This window comes from Akebia trifoliata, chromosome 5 (assembly GCF_017979445.1).
Source record: "Akebia trifoliata isolate Shusen 1 chromosome 5, ASM1797944v1, whole genome shotgun sequence".
Lineage (NCBI taxonomy): Eukaryota > Viridiplantae > Streptophyta > Magnoliopsida > Ranunculales > Lardizabalaceae > Akebia > Akebia trifoliata.
The window spans coordinates 21,853,934-21,878,638 of record NC_141379.1 but is presented as its reverse complement, the minus strand read 5'-3'; the positions used below and the strand labels follow the sequence as shown (position 1 = coordinate 21,878,638).

Genomic DNA, 24,705 nt, shown 5'->3' with positions numbered 1-24,705 from the left:
ATCTATGGTTGCCTCACGAAGTCTCTCAAAGGTACATGGTTTCGTACTTGTACGCCTTACTTGTTTGCCCTCCACATTAGAATTGATGGGCGCAAGAAAGTCGATGACTCGGTGATATAGTTCCGGGTAGTAAAGAATGTGGGTTATGATCATCGAATTAGAGACTTTTTTATCTTTTCTCGAATTTACAATCATGAGAAGCCAAAAATCAAATCCCAAAGTAAAAGAAAGAAAAACTATGAAAGAACTAAAGAAAAAACTCACAGACTTTGTTAAAAGAGTTGAAATCGAGAGGAAATTTGTCTCCAGATGCGCTTTTCCATCAACCAGTCAGTTTGATCGGGAACAAGAACCAATCCTTGTTTAAGTCTAGAAACTCAAACAGTGACGATTTTCCTCTCTTCTTAGTTAGATAAAAGTACCCTTACATTTTATGGTACATTCTTAAAGAGAACTAAACTATTATATCAAGAAGTCCAAGTTGTAGACCTTCTTCTAACCAAGCATTCATTTGCTTGATGGCATAAATAAAACATTAAAAATTATCGTTCATTTGCTCAGGAGACCTCCTATAAAAGTTCAAGACTTCCTGAGTTAACCTATTGAGAGGAACTCAAAAGCCAGCCTTAAAATGTCTTGGGGGAGGCCTTGAGAGGATGAGGGCTTATCCAAGAAAGAAGTGCCCACATCATCAGAGATAGAGTAGGTATCCCTAATGTCGGATAAAGGAGGGCACACGGGAGAATAAGTCTTCCCCCTAACTATGGGACAAAAAAAAGAATAAGAAAAGGTATAAAGAAGATTTGAGGAGAGGGAATGTTGTTTTCTAACCTCTTGGTTGAAGTAGAATCCTAACACAACAATGGTTGGGGCTTGCTAACACCACGCAAAGGTAGCGCAGAGGCAGACACTAAAAACCTTGTAGCATAGAGTTGGAGAGGAAGAAGAAGTGTAGATAAAAAAAAGTAAAAAAGAAAGAGTGAAGAGAAAGGAGGTATTTATAGACCTCAGAAGCATCGAAATACGTAACAAATGAAGGGTTAGGATAAACTCGAGAAACAAAACAATAATGAGCTAACGACACATTTAATGAGCGTAAGAAATGATTGAAGTGGCATGTACACGTATGCACTATTTACCATTGGAAGATGACACGTGTGTATGACTCATAAATACGTTGCAACACAAAATAGTCAGCAGTGCGCCCCACGAAAAAGTCATTTAGAGCTCCACCATGGAAGTCTAAATGGTTGGACTTTGAATTTAATGCCATGGGTGGAAGGCTGATGAGAACTAACCAGAAATAGTCTAATAGGAGGGTGCCACATGCCAACAAGTTATTAAGTTATCTCAGAGCCTCGGATTGAGATCCCAAACTCCAAGAAGGGGTATTGTGGAGGATATTTTCGAAAAGAAATGACACGTGGTAATCACGAGACGACCTAGCCAAGTGTCCAAATCAGCAGAGGAGGGAAAAATGTGGGTCGATGCTTTCAACCGAGCTCTGGGGGTCTATGGTTGAAGTTCGGGAGTTTCAAATCCCTTAAAATAAAAAGTCTTAACCACATTTGCAAGAATCAAGGGAAACCCCTAATATAATGGAACCACCTAAATAAAAATCTAGGAAGCTTTGAGGAATTAAGCCCCTATACGTGCAAAGGTCCAAGGCACTAAAAGGTATGCAATTTTCTCTAAAAAAAATATACAAAATACTATTTCTTGTGCTAAATTTTGATTTGGGCATCGGAATGGTGTTGTTGCAGGCACACCTAGAGATAGGAGGAGAGGAGATAATGAGGCTTCGTCACAGATATCAAGGTAGTGTAACTTTTTGTATCTACAAATGTTATGAGGAGTATTGTTGACATAAAGTTTATACAATTCAAGTTCGGACTTCAAACAAGACCCAGAATCATGTAGATGATGCAACAATAGTCAAATCTGTATGCTCACGTGAAGGGCATCATAAGAAGAAATTTGAGAAAAATGGGGTACGAAAACAAAAAAGATGTTCAACTCTTAGGAGTGGATGCATCACATCATGCAGATTCTGCATTTAGAAAACAAAATATGTGGAGTGTAACTTTTTTTTTTTATGAACACAATCACAAGTTTGTCTCTCCACAAAAGAGGATACACATGAGGTCTAATAGAAAATACCTGATGCAGCTAAGAATTTGACAAAAACTTTCAATAGAGAAAACTTAAAAGTAGGAAAAGTTTCAACAATATTGCAACATAGGATGTGATAATGAAGATTGTTGGAATCACTTGCACTCAGTTAGAAGAGACCTTGAAGTGGTAGATGTATAATCAATGCTTAATTATTTTCAGCAAAGACAAATAGATAATCCACAATTCTTTTATACAATGTAATTCGACGGACATGAGATGGTGATTATGTTTTTTTGGGTTGATGCACAATCACATATGGCTTATCAATGGTTTGATAGTGGTGTTACTTTTGATACAACATATAGGACTAATAAGTGTGAAATGCCATTTGCCCCTTTTATTGACAAATCATCACTATCAGTCCATACAATTTGGTTATGCATTTTTATAAGAAGAAACGTTTTATTGGTTGTTTGAAACATAACTCAAGGCTATGGGAGGATGGCATTCAGTATCTCTTATCACTGATGAAGACTTTTTCATGGGAGTAGCTATAAGAAAGGTTTTTCCTAACACACGTCACATATTTTTGGCACATAAAAAAGAAATTTGGGAAAAATTATCACATGTACTTCGAGAAGTCTAACTTTAAAATTGATATGAAAAGGTGTATCCATCATACATACAAAATTGAAGAATTTGAAGAAAAATGAAATACCATTATGTTAGAGCGTGATTTGAAAGAAACTGAATGGCTTCAACATATTTATGAGATTGCAAATCTTGGGCACCTGTATTATGGATCACATTTTTTATTGGAATGAATACAACAGACCGTAGAGAGGGTGTCAATACTTTCTTCAATGACTTTGTCTCATTTAAAATTAACTTACGAAAATTCATAATTAAGTACAATGAACCTTTAAAGAAGATAGTTGATAATGATAATGATGGAGATTACATGTTAGAACATAAAGATTGATCATTATTGATGATAGTTTTCTTTTGAAGCATGTGGCAAAATTCTACACAAGAAATATTTTTAAGAAGTTTTGATACCAATGGAAAGATGGGGTTCACTATAAAGACAATTAAAGAGAAAGAAATGGTGAATATCACACTTAACTAATTATGACTAAGGTTGGAGTACCAGAGATTTTATTGTAAAGTTGAAGTCAGTTACGTATGAATGCTATTGTAGATGCCAACATTTCGAATTTACGTGGATATTTCATAATCATTTGTAAGAAAAAAATTATTTGTCTTGACGTGGATGAAATCCAAAATTACTTCATTTTAAAAAGATGGATGAAGCAAACAAGTTTAGAACAAGGGGTAATTGTGGGTTAGTTATAAAGGATAATCATCCATTTTTGGAATATTCAATGAGACTTTGATATATTTGTTGATGAGTAACCCAAATGCACAATGTGAAAAAGTCCATATTCAACAGCCCAATTCCATCGAATTTCATAAAATTTGACAAACCAAGGCTTCAAAATTTTCATTGTCGAATCTTTTTTTCGACTAGTCGAGGCTGTCAAATTAATGGAGGGTGGGAGACATATGACAACTCTAAGCTGTCAAATCTGGGGAACATAAAAATTTCAACGGCCCTAGGCTCACCGAATGTTCTAGTTTTAATGTAGTGATGACGTGTATGGCTTCAACTTCGAAGCCTTTATAAAATTTTATAATTAAAAGAATTGAAGAATTATTCATGACGGTTTTGGAAAAGCAAAGAAACATGATTAGGCATGATAATACCAAATATTTTTCAATAGCTGCTTAAAAATTCAGAATATATTGATACTAATACTTTATGTCCAATATTGGATCAAGATCCACGTATATCGTAGACAAAAGATAGGCCTAAAGATGATAAAGGGGAAGATCAATAGCACAAGAAGGTTGAAGAGTGTCATTAAGATGACATTAAGAAAAGAAGAAATGAAAATATACTTTATGTAAAATTCAAGGTCACGACAAACATATTTGTTTGCAAAACCTGAAGGCTTGAATGAACTACATAAGCAAAACAAATCTTTTTTATTATTTTATAACCAATAAAAATATTTCTTAATAATACATATTACTTGCACAACATTTAACAATGAGGCAAGAGTGATGCAATATGACCAATCAATTTGAAGAATAATAATAGGAAAGGCTTGCCTTTTGGTAAGAAAATGTTAATACTCGAATTACATTATTGCTTTTTTAGTGGTGGTAGCTAGTATATTACTATCTAGTTCAATACTTATATATATTGCCCATTGATCCATTTATTCATATAAGTTTCTGAAATTTTTTTCTTCTATTCTTATTAATTGTGAGAGCTTTTTGTTGCACAGAGGTTTACCAAGCAGTTAAGTACAAAATCTGTAGAAATCTCATATGAACCATCATCAAAGATGTTATCGATTTGTTGTTAAACGTTGATGTCTTACCAACTCAAAAGATTAAAATCCTTCTAAAGATCAATTCAAATATGGATCAGTCAACAATACTTTATTTTATATTTTCTTTCTTTTTAATAAAAAGTGATGTTTTAATAATTTTAGTTTAAAGGATATTTGTAGTCCTTTTGATTGTTACTTTTGGACCATGCACTGTATTATTTTCTGAATGGCAAAAAGAATGTGGTACACTAAATCTTTACCTTAGGCAACTATGTTAAGTTCTTGGAATAGGAGATGTCCTTGGTGAGATCAGTCGAAAGGTGGATCCCATTCTTGGAAAAGGTTCTCAGTTATCTAAATATTCTTGTTGGAATGGAGGTATGTTTTCATTCTCTCCAGACCGTAAGTTTAGTGGGCCTAAAAGTTATTCCAAAGGCATTACCTCAATGACCCGTGCCTCTTGTGTCGCTGTCGCATCCATCTAGCCTTTGCTCGCAATCGCATAGCTAGTTATGCGTGTGGCTATCATTAACTCTCATTATAATGGTGTTACAACCATTTATTTAAGTCATGTCATATCGTGATCAGTTTACTTACAATATGCTTTATAAGTCAACAATATTTTGGCAGAATTCTTTAAGTGTTAAGGTTTGTGAAGTAGGTAACCTTAGAGAATCGCACCAAATGAGCTATAGATCTTTTAATAATTTCATATGGTTTGAATAAGTTACTGAATCATGGCCATCTAAAGAATCTCAAAAATATGGGAGAGCATTAAGCCAAAGCATATGAAAATCATATCAACCATATTTAATAATTTCTTCAAAGTCGATCTTCTCATAGTTATCTCCCCTTTCCTCAATTTATGTATTGAAAAGGAAATATAGACCCAATGTCAACATGTCAAAGTTTATCAAGAAAACAAATTGTCAACGTCAAAAATTATTAAAATGAATGTTAATTAACTTTGTACAAATGATTCATACTTGATCTAACCTTACTAATTTAATAGGATTTCAAATCTTACTAAGGGTCATTGAGTCCACAAAGATTATCAATTGACAATCCAACACCACTGCCTTCTAGATTTCATTGAAAAACTCATATATTTTTTATTAAAAAAATAATAATTTTTTTAATTTTTTAAAATTAAAATTCAATGGTGAAAATTAACCTTTTTTGAGTTATGTTTTGAAGTTCTTAGAATTTTGTGATGCAGTCAGAAAATTTTTCTTACTAAGTTAGCAAGGAAAGTGTTTTTAATAAAATAAAAAATAAAAATTATCACGGTCATCTGGTGTGCTCAGTCTGTTGCAGTGGTCGTTGGTAACTCCTTCATAAATGTAAAAATTCAAGGAGAATAACAAAAACAAATTGTGTTGGCTAACTAAGTCAGACAAAATGATTTAAAACTTTAGAAATATGAATCCATTGTTGCAGTGCCATTTTTGTAAACAACTTTCTATTTAAGACACTACTTATTGTACTGAGAGAGAGAACATATAAACAAGGAGTTATCTGCTAAGAGCACCCACTAACGTGCTATTCAATGACATACAATGTTCATCACAATAAATTTTAAGCTTCTCTGCAACCAAAAGAATTACCAAGAAAACGAATCCCAAATATTCAATTCTTAAATAAAAAATATAATAATTATAAATAAAAAAGAAAAGCTAAGAATTCTAAATCCATCAAAAGCTATATCCATCTTGAACTAGAAAATAAGAAATATAGTGAAGAGGGGGAGAGAGTTGGTTTCTATCACATGGTGAAGAGGAGGGTAGATGAGAGAGCAGAAATATGGGAAATGAGATAAAGAATAAAAGCAAGAGCAAACTATCTATTTTGATTTTATTTCAGTTTGAGTCTCTTAAGTTGAGTTAATTGCATTAAAAAGATTAATGTTATGTCATCAATCCTATTAGTAGTTGGATATGTATTCACCACCGGTTGAGATCGTGCATAATTATATGAGTCATTCTCTAGGAGAAACCAAATAACAACCCATATATATATATATGGTATTATTAAAATGGGAGGAGAGAAAAAGGAAATAAAATTGAGATTACTCTTCAAGATGAGTGTGCAGTTGTATTTGAATTGCACTTTATGGGGGATAAACATTGGGGTAAGAAAATTGTTGTGTTTTAAAATATATACTAGAGTTTGTTTGTGCCTATCACCACGACATCCTCTTTGGGTTAAGGGAGTATAAGGGGAAATGTAACAACGTTAGAGGGGTATTATTAGAAAAGGGGAGAAAAGAGGAAATACAATATACAAAGTTGAAAAGATATTCTTGAAAATGGATAGAAGAGGAATCTAATAATGCTAGAAGGGTATTCTTGGAATGGGTGAATAGAATAGGGAATAAAATTGAAAGTTGTGGATACATGCGAGATTGAACCTAAACATCTCTTTATGGGTGGATAAATTTGGTAAAACAATCATTGTGTTTTGTTATCTACATTTTGTGGCATCCAATCTATCTTTTGATGCCACAATGATGGGGGGTCAAGAACCTTTGTTTATTGTTTATCAAGATGGCAAACTTGATCTTCTAGGAACCTATAGCTCCATTCTAATTATCATTTTAAAAATATTTTAGAAAACTATACATTATAATATAATTGTAATTTAAATAATAAAATAATGATAAAAAAATATTGGTCAATTAATTTGAAAATATTTTAAAATATCAAAATATTTATATAATTTTCTAAACCTCATATGGTAAGGATCCTTAGGGGCAAACAAACGGCAAAGCACCAACATAATAGAACTTTGTTGCATAATGAAAACGACATATGTAGATACCACTTTTGTCCCTACTTAGAATAGTGACACATATCCTCGAATTAAACAACATGCTCACCTGATAAGATCGAACCCGAGAACATGAATAAGAAAAAGAAGATGTTGAACCTAGATAATCTAACGAATCCATGGAGCAAAGATCTTAGATCGTTATCTATGAAATCGCCTCGACCCATTTTCACAAAATGGTGAATGGAAGTTCGATTGGTAAGTGGAGGATTTCCTAAGAATTGGGAGTTGTCACCTAGTTTAAGTTTATGAACTATAGATAACTCCAAAATGGATCAGGTTGGTCAACGAGTGAGAGAAATGAGTAAAGGGTTAGATTATGAGTTTCAGAAGAGGTTAAGCACCAAACCTACCCAATTAAGATGACCATTCTCTACTACGATCTAAAACTATCCTATGGTCAACGAGCAAGGACTAAAGTCAAGCTAAGGCCCCATCATCATCAATTTATATCAGATATGTTAAATGAATCTCATGGCTAATATTCTTCCAAATATTACATGATTCATAGAATTTCACATAAAATTGAAATTTTTTGAAAAAAACCTTAATTTCATTTCGTATTATAAAATTCACGTGGCAATATATTTCAATCACGAATCCATATATGCAAATAATTTTCAAATCAACTAAAATAAGAATTTATGAAAATTGTTCAAATTGAAAAGTTATGAATGTGAAATTTCTAAATTGACAATTTATGGAGTTTCTAAATTATGAATGTGAAATTATCCAAATTAGAAATTTATGAATGTATATGAATTTCCAAATTAGAAATTTATTAGATATGACTTTCCCAAAATAGAAAATTTCAAGTATGACGAATCCTAAATTATAAATTTGTAAAAATGATTTTTCAAAATAGAAAATTACACATATATGACAAGTTCCGAAATTAGAAATTTGAGCAAACAAAATTTTCAAAATAGAAAGTTATAAATAGGGATTTTTCAAAATAGAAATCATGAATATGGATTTTCCAAAATACATATTATGAATATAGATTTTCCAAAGTAGCAATTTGCAAATATGAATTTTCTAAAATAGAAAATTATAATTTTAAAAAGTACCTCAAGTCAATGAAAAATCTAAATTCACATGAATCTCCCAACTTGGCAACTATGATTTTCAAAATTTAATTTTGTTACGTGAATTCTTTGAATTTCACATGTTGAGATCCCACGATTTATAAGGCTTACATGACTCCAAAAATTAGTGAATTGATTTACTAAAAAAAATAAGTTGATCGATCTATAAATACCAAAATCAGTGAGTCAACTCATTAATTTTATGTATAAAAAATTAATTGGATCAATCTATCAATACCAAAAATTAGTGAGTCGATCCACTAATATCAAAAATCAGTGAGTCGATTAATATCAAAATCAGTGAATCGATCTAATAATATCACCAAATCAGTGAGTCGATCCATTAATATAAAAAATCAATGAGTCAGCTCACTAACTTTTCACATAAAAATTAATTTGATCAATCTATCAATACCAAAAGTCAGTGAATCTATCCACTAATATTTTGTGTCACGCGCACAAAAATCGACTAGCCAATTCAAGTGTATAAAAAAAACTAAGAAATCAAGAATAAGTGAAACAACTTATCTTCACCGAACAATTTTGGTTGCTTGGATCACTTAAAAAGTTGAAACTTGGATGGTCCTTATTGAGGCTTGAAATGAGATGTTGTGAGATCAAGGTATTTTTGGGACGGTTTTAATGGCTAAAGCGAAGGTGGTTTGGGATCGTTTTAGTGGTTGAAATGGGTACGATTTTGGGACTAGTTTTTGGGCTGAAACAGAGGTGGTTTGGCACTGGTTTAAAAGGTGAGATGGGAGTGGTTTGGAACTATTTTCATGGTTGAAATGGGTGCAATTTTGGGACTAGTTTAAGAGCTGAAATGGAGGTAGTTTTGGGACAATTTTAAGTTGTTGGTTAATGAAGGTGAAGTAAGCAAAAGTGTGAGTGTTAATGGCTAAGGAAAAAGGAATGGCTATGGTGTTCAAGTTGTTGGTAAATGGAGATGAAGGGTGAAAACATGTTGGTATTAATGGCAAAAGGAGGAGAAGGGCTGGGGTTGTTGGGGACGTCCAAGAGAAGAAGGAGAAGGGGCTGGGGCCTGTCTTCTTCTTCATTTTCTTCCTTTTCTTCTTACTTTCTTCTTCTTGTTGTTGTTTCTTTCTTTGTTCACTTTTTCCCCTCAAGAAAGAGAAACGGATCATCTCTTTTCTTTTCTTTATTTCTTGTTGTCCCCTATTCTGGAACTTGTTTTGACTCCCCCTTTTGCTATTTGAAATGTGAGCCCTCCTTTTTGGTATTCCAAGAATGTCAGCCTTCTCTTCCTTGTGAGAAGGGTGTTCCCTTATATATATATATATATATATATATATATATATATATATATTTCCTTTCTTTTTTTCATCACTTTCATTTTTCATTTTTTTTTTCATGTTTCTTTTTTGGCCGAAATATAAAAGATGAAAGAAAGGATGTGTATAAGGAATTATCCCACACTTTGCGGTCGATTAATTGATCAATTTGATGGATTGGTGGGCGTAGGTTGATTAGTTAAAATGGGTTGATGATTTATGACTTTCAATTGAGCGATTTGGTCCAATCGTTGATCGTTTAGGATTGATCATTTGGATTTATTTTTAATTTTCGATTCAAGATTTTAATTTGATTGGTTGATTATGTTTTAATTTGATTTGATTGGTTGATTAAATCTTAATTTCAATTTGATTGGTCAGTTAAATTTTGATTTCAATTTGAGTGATCGATTAAAGTTTAATTTTAATTTGATTGGATTGGTTGATTTAATTTTATTTTTAGAATTAATTTTTAATTTAATTTTGAATTTTAAGTTGATCCTAAATTTTAAATTGTTGATTAAATTTAATTTTAGTTTAAAGGTTATTTTCAATTTGATTGTGAATTTTAATTGGTTGCTTTTAATTTTAAATTTTAATTTAATTTTGATTAGTCGAGGGTTTTTCCAACTTATTTAATTCTTTAATTGTGTTTTCCTAAGAGTCAAGGTTTCTACGTAAAAGTCGGACATCGAGGGGCATTTCGATTATTTTTTAATTTTTTGTAAATTTCTTCGTCTTCTTCGATTTGGGTCTTATTAGACTCGAAATCATATTCTAAATGCAATAGAGGTACTTTCGAGATTTTTCGGAGGTCCGAAATTTATGAAAGGTATTTTCGTCATTTTGATGATTTTTACAGATTTTTACGAGTTTTGGCATGAGATTTCTTTCAGTCCCAGCATGATTATTTCTAAGTCTTAAGGTCACATTTTCCTAATGTCGCGAGGTCTCTAGATTATTGAAATGTATAGCAAATCTAAACGTACGTACTTGCTAAATCAGGTATAAAGTGTAGTGATCCTAAACGTACATAATTATATGTCACGTGGTAAGAAGAAAGAAGATGGTGGAATTAGAAGACATGAGGAATTGGAAGAAGGCCTCTCACAAGATTTTGAATTCTTAGCGCTCATCATTAAGAATCCACAACAGCCAGGTGACAGGTCGCCAAGTCAAGCGGATACAAAAATGGGGTATCTATAGATGTCCCTCTTTGATAGAGAATGGAAGCAAACTAAATGGTAAATCTACTTTGGTAGATAGTACGACATCCGAATGCCAAAGTCAATGACATTTTATTTTTGTAGCCTGATTTGGTAGTTCGTTGAGGTATCCAGATCCTTGAGGGTAAAACTCTCATCGAACTAAAAAATGTTAGATCCTCGAATTTTTTTAATTCTTTTTGGTTTATGTGAAAGTGCACGTGTGTGCAATGATGTGATACTTTCGAAGTAGTCCATCGAATCATTGAGAATAAAATTTCTTCGACAACAACAAATGTCAGGTCTTAGAGTTCTTCTCTCGTTGATGATGATGATTCAAATTGAAATGCACATACGTAATGAAAGCAATCGTATAAAATTGAATTATGACAAATTTGAACAATGAGATAATTAGAGTCATAACATTATTAAAATCAAGTGATGTAAGAAATTCGTTAAATCCTATTTTAAATTTATTTTTAGAGTTCAAAAAACTTTGAGTCTCATTTATTGGATTCGAGCTTATTGGATCCACACTTATCGGATTTAGGTTTGCAGGAACTTAAAAAATCTTATTAAAGTTGGAGTCTCATTTCTCGAACTTGAACTTATTGGAACCACACTTCTCGGGCTAAGGTTTACAGGAACTTAAAAAATCCTATTAAAGTTGGAGTCTTATTTCTCGAACTCAAACTTATTGAAGTCACGCTTCTCGGGCTAATGTTTGTAGGAACTTATTAAAATCTTACTTTAATTCATTCTATGATTCAAGAAAGTTGGAGTCTCATTTATCGGACTCGAACTCAATGGAGCGACACTTCTCAGGCTAAGGTTTGTAAGAACTTATTAAAATCCTTATTCAAAAAGTTTGAGTCTCATTTATTGGACTCGAACTTATTGGAGCCACGCTTCTCAAGCTAAGGTTTGCAAGAAGTTATTAACTCATTCTATAATTCAAGAAAGTTAGAGTCTTGTTTATCGAACTCGAACTTAATGGAGCCATGCTTCTCGAGCTAAGGTTTGTAGGAATTTATTAAAATTCTTATTCAACAAGTGAGAGTTTCATTTCTTGGACTCAAACTTAATGAAGCCACACTTCTCGGGCTGGGGTTTTGTAGGAACTTATTAATATCCTTATTCAAAAAGTTTGAGTCTTGTTTCTAGGACTCGAACTTACTACAGTCATGTTTCTCGAGCTTGGATTAACTAAAGACTCAGTATTATCAAGCTCAAAGATTGGGAGATTGGATCGTTATTGGCTTATCATGCATTTGGATTCATAATTATCATTGGGCTTTGTTAGACTTTTAGATTTTTGGGTAAGATTTTCATTTTTGACCATGTGAATAAGAATGAAAACTTTGGAATCGTAATACCTTTAAAAAATGCCTCTAGTTTCAAGGTTGGCTTCTAACTAAAACTTAACTATGAAATTGGTGGAATGGATTGCACTTGAAAAATATAGATGAGAAATTATGGACTCTGATACATGCTAGACAGAAAAATTGAAATTTCTTTAAATTTTCTAGAATTTTAAGATTATCATATGTGCAATAAGAAATTAATTACTTACTTTCAAATTTCTTTTGAGAAATGCTTGAGTTGAACTTAAAATCTTGATGAATGTTGGAATAGAAGATCTTTTTTTTCAAAGTTGTCGTTGATTCTACATTTTTCCTTTAGCGAACTCTTGGACAAGTAAATATATTCTTAAAGATCTTACAATGTTCAAGATGACTTTTGAGTTTCTTCGACTTCAACATTGTCTTCTTCAAATGTGAGCTCTTAGCTAAAAAAATGAAGATTGTAACTTGAATAATTTTTTGTCTTTCCTAGTTTTTGCGTAAGTTTCCTTCTAATTTTTTCTTCTTGATGGGTTCTTTCCTTTTTCCTTTTTGGTACCCAGATTTTTGCCTAGATCGCCTCTTCAAAATTTTAATCTAGCGGACTTTGTTTTTTTTATTTTTATTTTTTATAATGCCTTGATTTTTGCCTAACATATCTTTTTAGATTTTCAACTTAGTAAACTTTTTTTTTTTTGTTATGCCCTAACTTTTTCCTAAGTCGTCCTTTCGAGTTTTCAACTTTGTGGGCTCCTCTTTCTTTTTGATGATCTCAAATATTCAACTCGACAACTTTTTAGTTCCCTAGACCCTAACCGAATCAATTAGCATTTAAGAGGACTTAAAAGGTGGGCTTAGGACATCGTTTAGAAAGAAAGGGTATAAGGCTCAACTTTTCAAAATACCCCTAGTATGATATTCTATTTTTTTCATCAACTTTTTTGAGTATCTTTTTATTTTCTAATGCTCCTAATTTGACATTCTTTTACTTTCTCTTAATTTTTTTATTCTCCTTTTTTCAATGCTACTAGTTGACATTCTTTTCCTTGAACCCTTCAATAGGGGATTTTCCTTTTGGATGACTATTTTCTTAAGAGAATACATTTTTTTACGTAACCGAGCTTGAGGTATCTTTTCAGGTTGCCTATGTATCCCAAATCCTTTTTTTCTCTTTTGGGATCATGTCAAAATGTAGTTCACACTAAAAATTCTCTTCCGAGGTTGGTTAGTGTGGTTAGAAAGAAGGGGCTATTAATTTTTTAGAGGCTGTAAGGGCTAAAGAATGTTATTTTTTTTTAGTAAGATAAAGAAAATTAATCAACCAAAAAAGACATCCTTTGGTGAAATGCTACTTGATTTGGTCAAGGTTCTGGGAACTCAATGTCCTGATTGCTCTATTGAGTAAGATTTTATTTTGAGAGTGAGTGGCCTTCAATCGTCTTCTGCGAAATTACATATGATTGAGTTTTTTGTATTTGACTGTTCAATTTTCTTAAAACTTTAAGAAAATCTTTTATTTTTTTGCGAATGAGAACTTTCCTCTCTTGAGTGAAAAACATGGTGGATCCTTCTTTGTAGGTCTTAGCACCTTTGTCGATGGTTTCAACTACATTGTTCATGATAATCTTTAACTTTGAAGTTCATTTTCGACTTTATGTCTTAATATATTTTGGTGCAATCTATTTTGATAAAAGGTAATGTGGTTCTCATACTCAACATATCTTCATAAAATCATGCGAGAACACTATTGAATTTCTTAAGTAAGTTTATTATTCTCTCATGTTCCCTTGAGGATAATGTAGTACCTATTTACATTTTTTTAGTGTAATCTTTAATTCCAATATTTATCAAGTTTGATTAGTAAGCTCTGAGTCATTTCTTATATCAAATTTTATATTCACATCATTAGTGCGAGCATGATAATCAAAAGTTTCTTTATTTTATTAGAATTAAAAAGAACTGATGCAACTGAAACTAAAAGAAAAACTTAAAGTGAGGATATCCTTATGAATGAAGAGACATAATGCTAAGGTCTATGCCACTTTGGATATCTTCATAATAGATGATTTGGGCTCATTCATTTTTGTTACCTTTTTATGTTCTAATTCGCGTCTGTTCGATGTTGAATAATATTGCTTCTATAATCTCTTTGTTTTTTTAGTTTTATCACTGCCTTATAGTAGATGGCCTCATTCTCGCATGGTAAGGATGCACTATTAAGACCAATTGAGTACATGAAGGAAAGTTGATCAACTGATTCGGGTTTGGACATGGAAATTAAGTTCAGAGCAGTAGGGGCTTGATTTTGAAATGTAGACAAATGGTTAGTTTTAAACATTGGGCGCAGTAGGAGCGGGTATGGTGACCTTTTCTTGATCGACAAGGTCTTGAATAGCATGGCGGAGAGTAATGCACCTATTAAGAACATGGCTGGACATCTGATGAAATTCATAGAATTTTCCATTGTCCAAATTTGGAGGAAGAGGATTGGGCAAAGGCTTAAGTTGTAATGGTGCCAATAATTTCCTTTTCAGCAATTTTTTATAAACACTAAGGGACATTCCAAGATTGGAGAATTATCTCCTAGGCTTGGCTGGTGATGATTGAGTAGTTGGAGTAACTATTGCGAAAGAAGTATTAGCCACTTGTAAGTAATTGGTGCTGGATTTGAAATTTTTAAACTTTGATTCAGATGAGTTATCAAAAAGTCCCAAATAATAGGCATCATTAACTTGGTTTCCAACCTCAAAGAGGGATTGAAAGGTGGGAAGATATTGAGGCATCAGGTACTTGGCATAGTTTGGAGTGAAATTCCTAAGGATGATCTTAACTTATTCTTTTTTCCTGAGGTTGGTCCCATAATTGAACAACTTTAGCTCTCCATCGAGCAATGAACTTAGTGAAGGTTTCCTCGGGTTTCTACTTAGTTGTTTCTAAATTTCTTCCTGTAAGTTTAATGTTCGTGTTGAATGAATACCGACCAATAAACTCCTTCATCAATTCATGCCATGTTTTTACCCGAGATGAGTCTAGTAACATTAACCACCGTAAGACAAGACTTGTAAGGGTTCTTGGAAAAAGTTGGACCATCTACTCTTCACTCAAACTTTGAAATTGCATGATGCCGACATATATTTTCAAGTGAGTCATAAGGCATCCAATCCCATCAAACTTTTTCATGTTTAGCAGACGGATTGTGGGAAATAACATCATTGCCCATGATCCAAGAGTAAGATCGTCAGGGTCATTGATATTCTCTTCAAGGCATTTTTGATTTAAGTTATTCGATGATCTAAGATAGGGCAACGGATAATTGATCCTCTTATAGGTCTTTGACGAGGTCAAACACAGCCTAATGTTCTATAGTTTTATCATTTTTATTTTTCGTTTTCAAGGCTTCAATTTGTGTTTGAACAAAAGCAATAATCCGTGCCTGAAAGGATTCTAAAATCTGACAGAATACTACTTTATCCATAGTACTTGTTTTTTCTTGTGGCAAGGGTAGGCTACTTGGGCTTGACAATGATATTCTGCCAAAACAACTCTTTTCACAGACCCAAAGTGGCATAGATGGGAGTTTAGAAAGTTTAAGATCAATTATTACCTGATTAGAAGTAAACCAAGATTAACTATTGACTTTGAAGATTTGATTTTTAATCACATGATTAAAATTTTGACATAAATTAACCCAAGTATAATAGTAAACATCAAGTCCAAAAGTATTATAAGTCTATAGAGACCATAAGGGTGAGAGAGATTAGTTACGGGTCTAACCCTGGTTGGGGTTGAACTTTGGGTCAGACTAGTTAGTTTTACCACTTGATAGGATCTTCTTAGTACGTATTAGGTCAAATCTTTGAACCTAAAATCAATTGGTCCAATCGGTTTAGTATTGGTCGATTAGATCTATTTGCCAATTGGGCCAACTCGTTTGATTGGTTCACAATAAGCAACATTTTTTTCTTACTAATTGAGTTTCTCAAGTTGGATCAATATTGTGGATTTAATTTGAACAGTCTAGATCGATCCACTCACTTACCTATTAGTTAGATTAAATAGATCAACCCAAGAGCACTCATAGTCAATTTGAGTCATGGCCTAGTATGACCGTACTTAAGTTCAAGTCTCTAGACTCACTATTTGATTGATATTAGGTTAGGACAAACCTTAGGTCACTTCAACCCAAAATATCGATATACTATACCAATTTCACCTAGTCAAGTAGTACGTGATGCTTCAGTTTGATATACTTGAAGGTATTGTACTGAATTCGTTGCGTTCACGGTCATCCCCCATATCCCGAAGGATCAAGTTAGCTTAAATCCAACTACGGGGTTCATAGAGGCATGTCATGATGCAAACATGAATATGCATGCTCATGAGTGTGTGCAAAAGGGACAATGTGCGCTTGGGACGTTTTCGTGAATATTCAACCATACAAGCCACATGCATTTATTCAATCCAATCATAAGAAATAGCCAATGAAAAAAATTATCAATCAACTAAATCGGATCACGTACCAATGAAAGAAATGAAAAAATCTAGCATAATCTAAAAGTTTCCTTAAGTCAACTGAGTTGACTCAAGTGAAAGTCAACCTAGGGATAGTCTTGGATAGGGTCAAGTTTGACTCTAAAGTACCAAGTGGAATCATCACTGAAATCGCCTGGACCCATTTTCACTAAATAGTGAATGGAATTCCGATTGGTAAATGGAGAATTTTCTAAGACTTGGGAGTAGCCACCTAGTTTAAGTCTAGGATCTATAGATAACTCCATATATGTAAATATTTTTCAAATCAATTAAAATAGGAATTCGTGAAAATAGTTCAAATTGAAAAGTTATGAATGTGAAATTTCTAAATTGGGAATGTGAAACTATCCAAATTAGAAATTTATGAATGTATATGAATTTCCAAATTAGAAATTTATTAGATATGACTTTCCTAAAATAGAAATTTTCAAATATGACGAGTCCCAAATTAGGAATTTGTAAAAATGATTTTCCAAAATAGAAAATTACACATATATGACAAGTTCCGAACATAGAAATTTGTGCATACAAAAATTTTCAAATAAAAAGTTATGAATAAAGATTTTCAAAATAGAAATCATGAATATGGATTTTCCAAAATACACATTATGAATATGGATTTTTCAAAGTAGCAATTTGCAAATGTGAATTTTCTAAAATAGAAAATTATGATTTTAAAAAAGACCCCCAAATCAATGAAAAATCTGAATTCACATGAATCTCCCAACTTGGCAACTATGATTTTCAAAGTTCAATTTTGCCATTGGAATTCTTAAAATTTCACATGTTGAGATCCCACGATTGATAAGACTTAACACCAAAAATCAATGAATTGATTTACTAAAACAAATAAGTTGATCGATCCACAAATATCAAAATCAGTGAGTCGACTCATTAACTTTGTGTATAAAAATTAATTAAATCAATATATCAATATCAAAAATCAGTAAGTTGATTAATATCAAAATTAGTGAACCGGTCCAATAATATCACAAAATCAGTGAGTTGATCTATTAATATAAAAAATCAATGAGTCTACTCACTAATTTTGCACATAAAAATTAATTTGATTAATTTATCAACACCAAAAGTCAGTGAATCGATCCACTAATATTTTGGAAAATCAATGATCGTTATTAGTGCCATGTACACAAAAATCAGCTACTCAATTCAGGTGTATAAAAATAACCAAGAAATCAAGAATAAGTGAAACAACTTACCTTCACTGAAAAATTTTGATTGCTTGGATCCCTTCAAAAATCGAAACTTAGATGGTCCTTGTCGAGGTTTAAAATGAGATGTTGTGAGATCAATGTGCTTTTGAGACGGTTTTAATGGCTGAAGCAGAGGTGGTTTGAGACTATTTTAGTAGTTGAAATGGGGGCGATTTTGGGTCTGGTTTAAGGGTAGAAACAGAGGTGGTTTGGGACTGGTTTAAGTGCTGAGATGGTTTGTGACTATTTTAGTAGCTAAAATTGGGGCATTTTGGGACTGGTTTAAGAGCTAAAATGGGGGTGATTTTGGGACGATTTTAAGCTATTGGTTAATGAAGGTGAAGTAGGAGAAAGTATAGGTGTTAATAGCAGAGGAAGAAGGAATGGCTATGGTGTTCAAGCTGCTGGTAAATGGAGATGAAGGGTGAAAACATGTTGGTGTTAATAGTAGAAGGAGGAAGAATGGTTGGGGCAGTTGGGAACTTCTTATATATATTTTTTCTCTTCATTTTTACATCACTTTCTCTTTTCACTCTTTTTTTTCATGTTTCTTTTTTGATCAAAATATAAAAGAGGAAATAAAGGATGTGTATAAGGAGTGATCCCACGCTTTGCTGTCGATTCATTGATCTGTTTGATGTATAGGTGGGCATAGGTTGATTAGTTAAAATGGGTTGATGATTTATGGCTTTCAATTGATCGATTTGGTCCAATCGTTGATCGTTTAGGATTTGATAGGTTGGATTAATTTTTAATTTTCTATTTTTAATTTTATTGATTGATTCTGTTTTAATTTGATTTGATTGGTTGATTAAATCTTAATTTCAATTTAATTGGTCGGTTAAATTTTGATTTCAATTTGAGTAATCGATTAAAGTTTAATTTTTAATTTGATTGAATTGCTTGATTTAATTTTATTAATTTTTTTTATTTAATTTGAATTTTAAGTTGATCTTAAATTTTAAATTGTTGATTAAATTTTGATTTTAGTATAACTGTTATTTTCAATTTGAATTTTTTATTTGAGTGTGAATTTTAATTGGTTGTTTTTAATTTTTAATTTTAATTTAATCTTGATTAGTCGAGAGTTTTTTCAACTTGTTTAATTTTTTAATTGCGTTTTCCTAAGCGTCAAGGCTTCTACGTAAAAGTCGAACATCGAGGGGTATTTCGATCATTTTACGATTTTTTGTGAATTTCTCCGTCTTTTTCGATTTGAGTCTCATTAGATTCGAAATCATATTATGAATGCCATGGAGGTACTTTCAGGATTTCTCATAAATTCAAAATTTATGAGGGGTATTTTCATCATTTTGGTGATTTTTGTAAATTTTTACAAATTTTAGCATGAGATTTGTTTCAGTCCCAACGTGATTATTTCCAAGTCTCGAGGTCACATTTTCCTAGTATCGCAAGGTCTCTAGATTATCAAAATGTGTAGCGAACCTAAACGTATGTATTTGTCAAATCGGGTATAAGATGTAGAGATCTTAAGCGTTCATAATTCTATATCGTGTGGCAAGAAGAAAAAAGAGGGTGAAATTGGTAGATAGGGGAAATTGGAAGAAGACCTCTCACAAGCTTTCGAGTTCTTAGCGCTCATCATTAGGAATCTACAACAACTAGGTGACGGGTCGCCAAGTCAGGCAGATGCAAAATGGGGTGTCTACAATCTGCACCAAGGATGAACAAGCATACCCAAAGTTGAGCATAGAGGCTGCATGATTCTGATATGATTGTACACCTCGACCAAGAATCGTGTGCTCAAACGTTCTCGTCATCACTTGACCAAGGGTAACTAGATAACTAGGAACACTGGCATAAGTATGGACAAAAGGAAAGGCCTAGTGAACTATAAAATCTTATTAGCTTTGTCTAACCTTATCAAATATAATAAGGAAAACTATTTAAGAATATTTGATCTTATTTTTCCATTATATCCCCACATTAAACATGATATCATCATTTACTTATCAAAGGAGGTAGAGAAAAGACACTCTCTAACAAAACTACCCCTAAAAAGTGAGCCCTTACCAATTCCATATTAAATACACCGTGACTCTACTAATTCAACTCAAATGTACTATTAATAAGACAATGACACAATCTACAAGGGATCTAGGATCAAATCTCTACCATTCATCCAACTCAGCGAGTCAGTCATCTCTTACCTAGATCAATCTTGTGGTGACACATGTCTTTAGAAGAGTTTATAAAACCTATTCTCAAAGACTGACAAAAGGTTCGGAACTTGAAAATCCCACCTCTTTGTATATAATTCACTCTATTTAAGTATTCATCTTCCATCCTATTTACCAATTTGAATTTCATTATCTTCTCTCTATCTTACCTTCATTTGATATTAATTATATTGTTAGAGTTTCTTTGGCAAACACCACACCATTATTCCTTATCATTCTTGTCTCGTTGAAGTCACAATACAACAAGATTAAATAATTTGAAAATTAAAGACATATATTAGAAGTTCTTATAATTGTTGGATCAAATCTTAAGTACCAGATCATCTTCAACACTAATCTCGAGGGGTGGAAGACTCAAAAAGCCCCCACCACGGACTTTACAGTTCTTGTTACAACTATCAAATTTTTTTGTTCTGGAGGGAATCTTATTTTTTGGGCGATTTTATCCCTCATGCTCAACCTTTGACTAAAAAATCTTAATTTTTCTTCCAAAAATTAGTCATTTTCATCCCTTTCAACCTCCATGGTAAATCATTTTTAATCTATTCAATCTCCTCTTGGATTATTTTCAACCTTTCCTTGACCTATTATAAAAAAAAATCCTTTATTTTTTTACCTACTATTTCATCCCCTTATTTCTCCAAAAATCTTAGAAGGGCGTGGACACAAAAATCTGCAATTTTCTTTGGGATCTAAATTGTGTTGATGAAAACCCTGATATATGTGTTGACTGTTTTAAAGTGTTCTTGTGTCAAATTCCTTCATGTTCAAATTAGTGTTTTGGTGAACTTAGGTTCGTTTTAGTTAAAAAATCATATTCTTTTTTCATTGTCTCTCTATTTAGTTTTAGTTTCACAAATAAAATTGTGCTTCCCTAATTTTGACAGGATTAATGCCTAATTGCACATGTATTGTAACTGTTTCAACAAAAACACATTGTGCTTGCGGTCAGGGAGTTCCATGGACATCTGAGCAAACTCTGTCTCCCGACTCCGAGCCTTCTATATACTACATGTCCCTAAGTTCGATATTCTTATTCTTAGGGACAAATTTCAAGGGTCTTGGATACAATGTTTAGTTTTGCCTTCATATTACTTTGAATACGATTCGACATAAATCTTGAGGTGACATGTGCCACATAATGAATCATCAAAAAATACCTCTAACAATAGGTATATCAAATATTCATAAAACACACTTTAATTGAGTGGAGGAAATCATTTATCATACTAAAATAGTTTGGAGAAATTCTATTGCCACACCAACTTTTACTTACAACACACTTATCTATTTGAAATTGGGGTGAATTTCCATTTAGTGTGTTGAATATGACGAAATTTTGAATTCGATACATTGTTCATTTTAATTCCCAAAACATGTTTTTCCAATGAATTTGTTACTTCTATAATAATTAATAAATTCATTGATAAAATACCAGTGATTCTGTCATACCAACAATCTCGTTGGTAATTTGGCAATGAATTCGTTGATTATAAAAATAACGAATTCATTGAAAATATATGTTTTGGAAATTAAAATGAATAATGTATCGGAACCACCTGCAAAATATCTCTTGACATTAAGCAATTATTTATATATAAATTAGTATGTTATAAGTAAAAGTTGATGTATGTGAGCAATATTTTCTTAGGGCCACCTTTGAGGGTGTTCCCTCACTTACCTGGTGTATGTGCCCAGGGGGAGGGAAACCTGTTAGACGGAGGTAAGTCCGGATCCGGACATCCAATCTATCAAAAAAAAAAAAAATAATAATAATAATAATAAAATGAAAGTTGGTGTGATAATAGAAGCTCTCATAATTTGACACATTTTATTTTTCAAGTGTGGGGGCCATGATATAAAAGTCAAAATACCATTATCTCGCGGTGAGAAAGTAGAGCAGTCGTAATAACTCGATATCTTATTTGATCTCATCCAAACTTCATCGAAAAACAAAAACAAAAACAAAATCAAAATTTAAATAAACAATCAATCTCGGGGAACCCAAGAGATATCTCGTTATCATCCTAAAAAGATTTCCTTCAATCATAACCGTTGATCTATTTGAGTCAAACCATTGACATATCTGTGTCTCTCTTTATTAAGGAGATCGAGTTGGTCATTTCTCTCTGTCTTCTCTTCATACAAATCAAACAAAATCTGTATATGAGCTGCCCAAGAATCGTAGCGGCCTAAATATCTGTTCACCGAATCGGATCAAAATCTTCCCTTCTCGTAGCCCGAGCTCTCTTATTATTCTCTGATTTACTTTCTTAAAAAGAATTTCGTCTTTCATCATACCTGTGTTTATTTAAATCCCCAGAAGAAGAAGAGCGAATGACACACTGAGTTTATTTTTATAGATTTTTTTTTCTTTCTTTCTTTGGCCGCTCGAAAATGTCAATTTCTAAGGGTACAGTAGCCGGAGAACACGCATGTGGGTCAGATCTGTTGCATGTTCTTGCGGTGGACGACAGTGTGATTGATCGGAAGTTGATTGAGAGGTTGCTTAAGGGCTCTTCGTATAGAGGTAAATCCGTAAAAATGTAATATGTGAAATTCCCTAAATACCCCGCATATATATGTTGTATGTTTTTGTAGGTTTAATGGAGGGTATTTTATTGCAGTGACGGCGGTGGAGAGTGGGAAAAGAGCGTTGGAATTGCTGGGGTTGGGGAAGGAAGAAGAATCTAAGGTAAGAAGGCGGGACGGGGGGCGATTGATATTTCCAGGTCATTGTTTTTTATATTTCCAGGAAAATTATATGAGAAATAGTTGCCTGCTAATATGAAAAGTCCTGGAATTATCTATTCACATTGTAGGTTTTTTTTTTCCCCATGTTCTGTAGTATGGGTTTTGGTATTTGGATCGGGTACATTTTCCTGACTCGACCCGTTATTAATCTGGTTCTGAAATGTAGTCTGACCGATCCAAATGGGTGCGGTATTTATTATTATTATTATTGCATTTTAATTATTTAAAGTGGTTACATTTTATTTTTATTCAGGTTTTTTGAATTCTAAGTTTTATTTATTTATTGAAAAAAAAATACAGGAGGAACCGAAGGTAAATATGATTATTACAGATTATTGCATGCCAGAGATGACAGGATTCGATCTTCTTAAAAGGGTAAAGGTATGAAAACCTGTTTTTGATGACGTGGCTTTATTTTTAAAAAAAATACCTTTATTTATTTAATATAATAATAATAAATTTTTTATTTTTTATTTTTTTAATTTTGTAGGAGTCATCGAGTCTACGGGAAATCCCAGTGGTAATTATGTCCTCAGAAAATGTTCCTACCAGAATCAGCAGGTAATTTTTTTATTTTCATTATTTTATATAGGATTCCTTTTGCGACACCAACTATATCTTGGAGTGTTCTAAGTAAAAGTTGGTGCGGCAATAGAAGCCCTCTTATTTTAATTTCTAACTACCCCCAAAGTATATAAAGACTAAACTACCCTTTATTTTTTGGTTTATTAGAATTATATATATATATTAATGGGTTTAAAATAAAAATGAACACAGATGCTTGGAGGAAGGAGCAGAAGAGTTCCTATTGAAACCGATTAGAAAATCTGATGTGCTGCGGTTGCACAACCACATGATTCGAGTGAATCATGTAAGCTGATATAATATTACTTGATTATCAACAGAGTGGGACCCAATTTTGTCTTTTTTGAGAGTTTTGTTTTATTGTTGTTTTTATTATATATCAATGTAGCTTTTTTATTCTTGGTAGTAGCAGAAGAGAACATCTGTGTATGTAAGGGTACAACTTTTGCTTGAAACCAAAAGAATGAATGGTGGGGAAGAAAACATGGGGGTGGCTCTTTGTTTAAAATTTTATAGTGCAGAGGGTAATTTGGTCATTATACAATTACCATTGTTGGATTAATATTATTTTTTTTTATTTAACATAAAGAGTAAAATATGGTAAAGTGCACGAGATAGCTGAATATAGTATTTTATTTATGAAATATCTTGATTCAATGCATCTCATGCACTATACTATATTATATTATATCGCATCATATATTTAAGAAACAATAAGCTGTAATTGCTATATATATATAACAAGGTTGATCCTGTGTTGACTCGATCCTGATTCGACTCGACTATATCGAAATGGGATTGGTAAGGATCTGAGGTGTTTCTTAATATTTTTCAAACGGGTTGACATTTTGATGATTCGGTCCAGTTGATTGGTTTGCCAACTTTAGATGCTCCTACATTATAGATCCATAGATTCAGATTTGTCTGAGGTAACATTGCTTTAAATTTTGGTCGAGGTCATAAGGTGATACTTGTTCGAGATCTGAGTTATAGACTCCCAAGACTTGAAACCAACTCAAACCTTGTATAGATTATCCTTGTAGAATCCAGATTCTTGTCCATAATAATCAATGATCATTGGAAAATGGAATTGATTTATCACATTGTCAATAAATGGACTGATGATCGATCTTCGATAGTCGTC

General features: G+C 32.5%; 1 protein-coding gene across 1 annotated transcript; it reads left to right on the top strand.

The window, feature by feature from the left end:
• Positions 1-22,215: 22,215 nt before the first annotated feature.
• Positions 22,216-24,090, top strand: LOC147401650 (two-component response regulator ORR3-like). Its single transcript, XM_086441578.1, has 5 exons — positions 22,216-22,752; positions 22,850-22,917; positions 23,277-23,357; positions 23,467-23,537; positions 23,754-24,090. Exons 1-5 carry the CDS (start codon positions 22,620-22,622, stop codon positions 23,854-23,856), a joined length of 456 nt encoding a protein of 151 aa, XP_086297704.1. The 5' UTR covers positions 22,216-22,619; the 3' UTR covers positions 23,857-24,090.
• Positions 24,091-24,705: the final 615 nt, after the last annotated feature.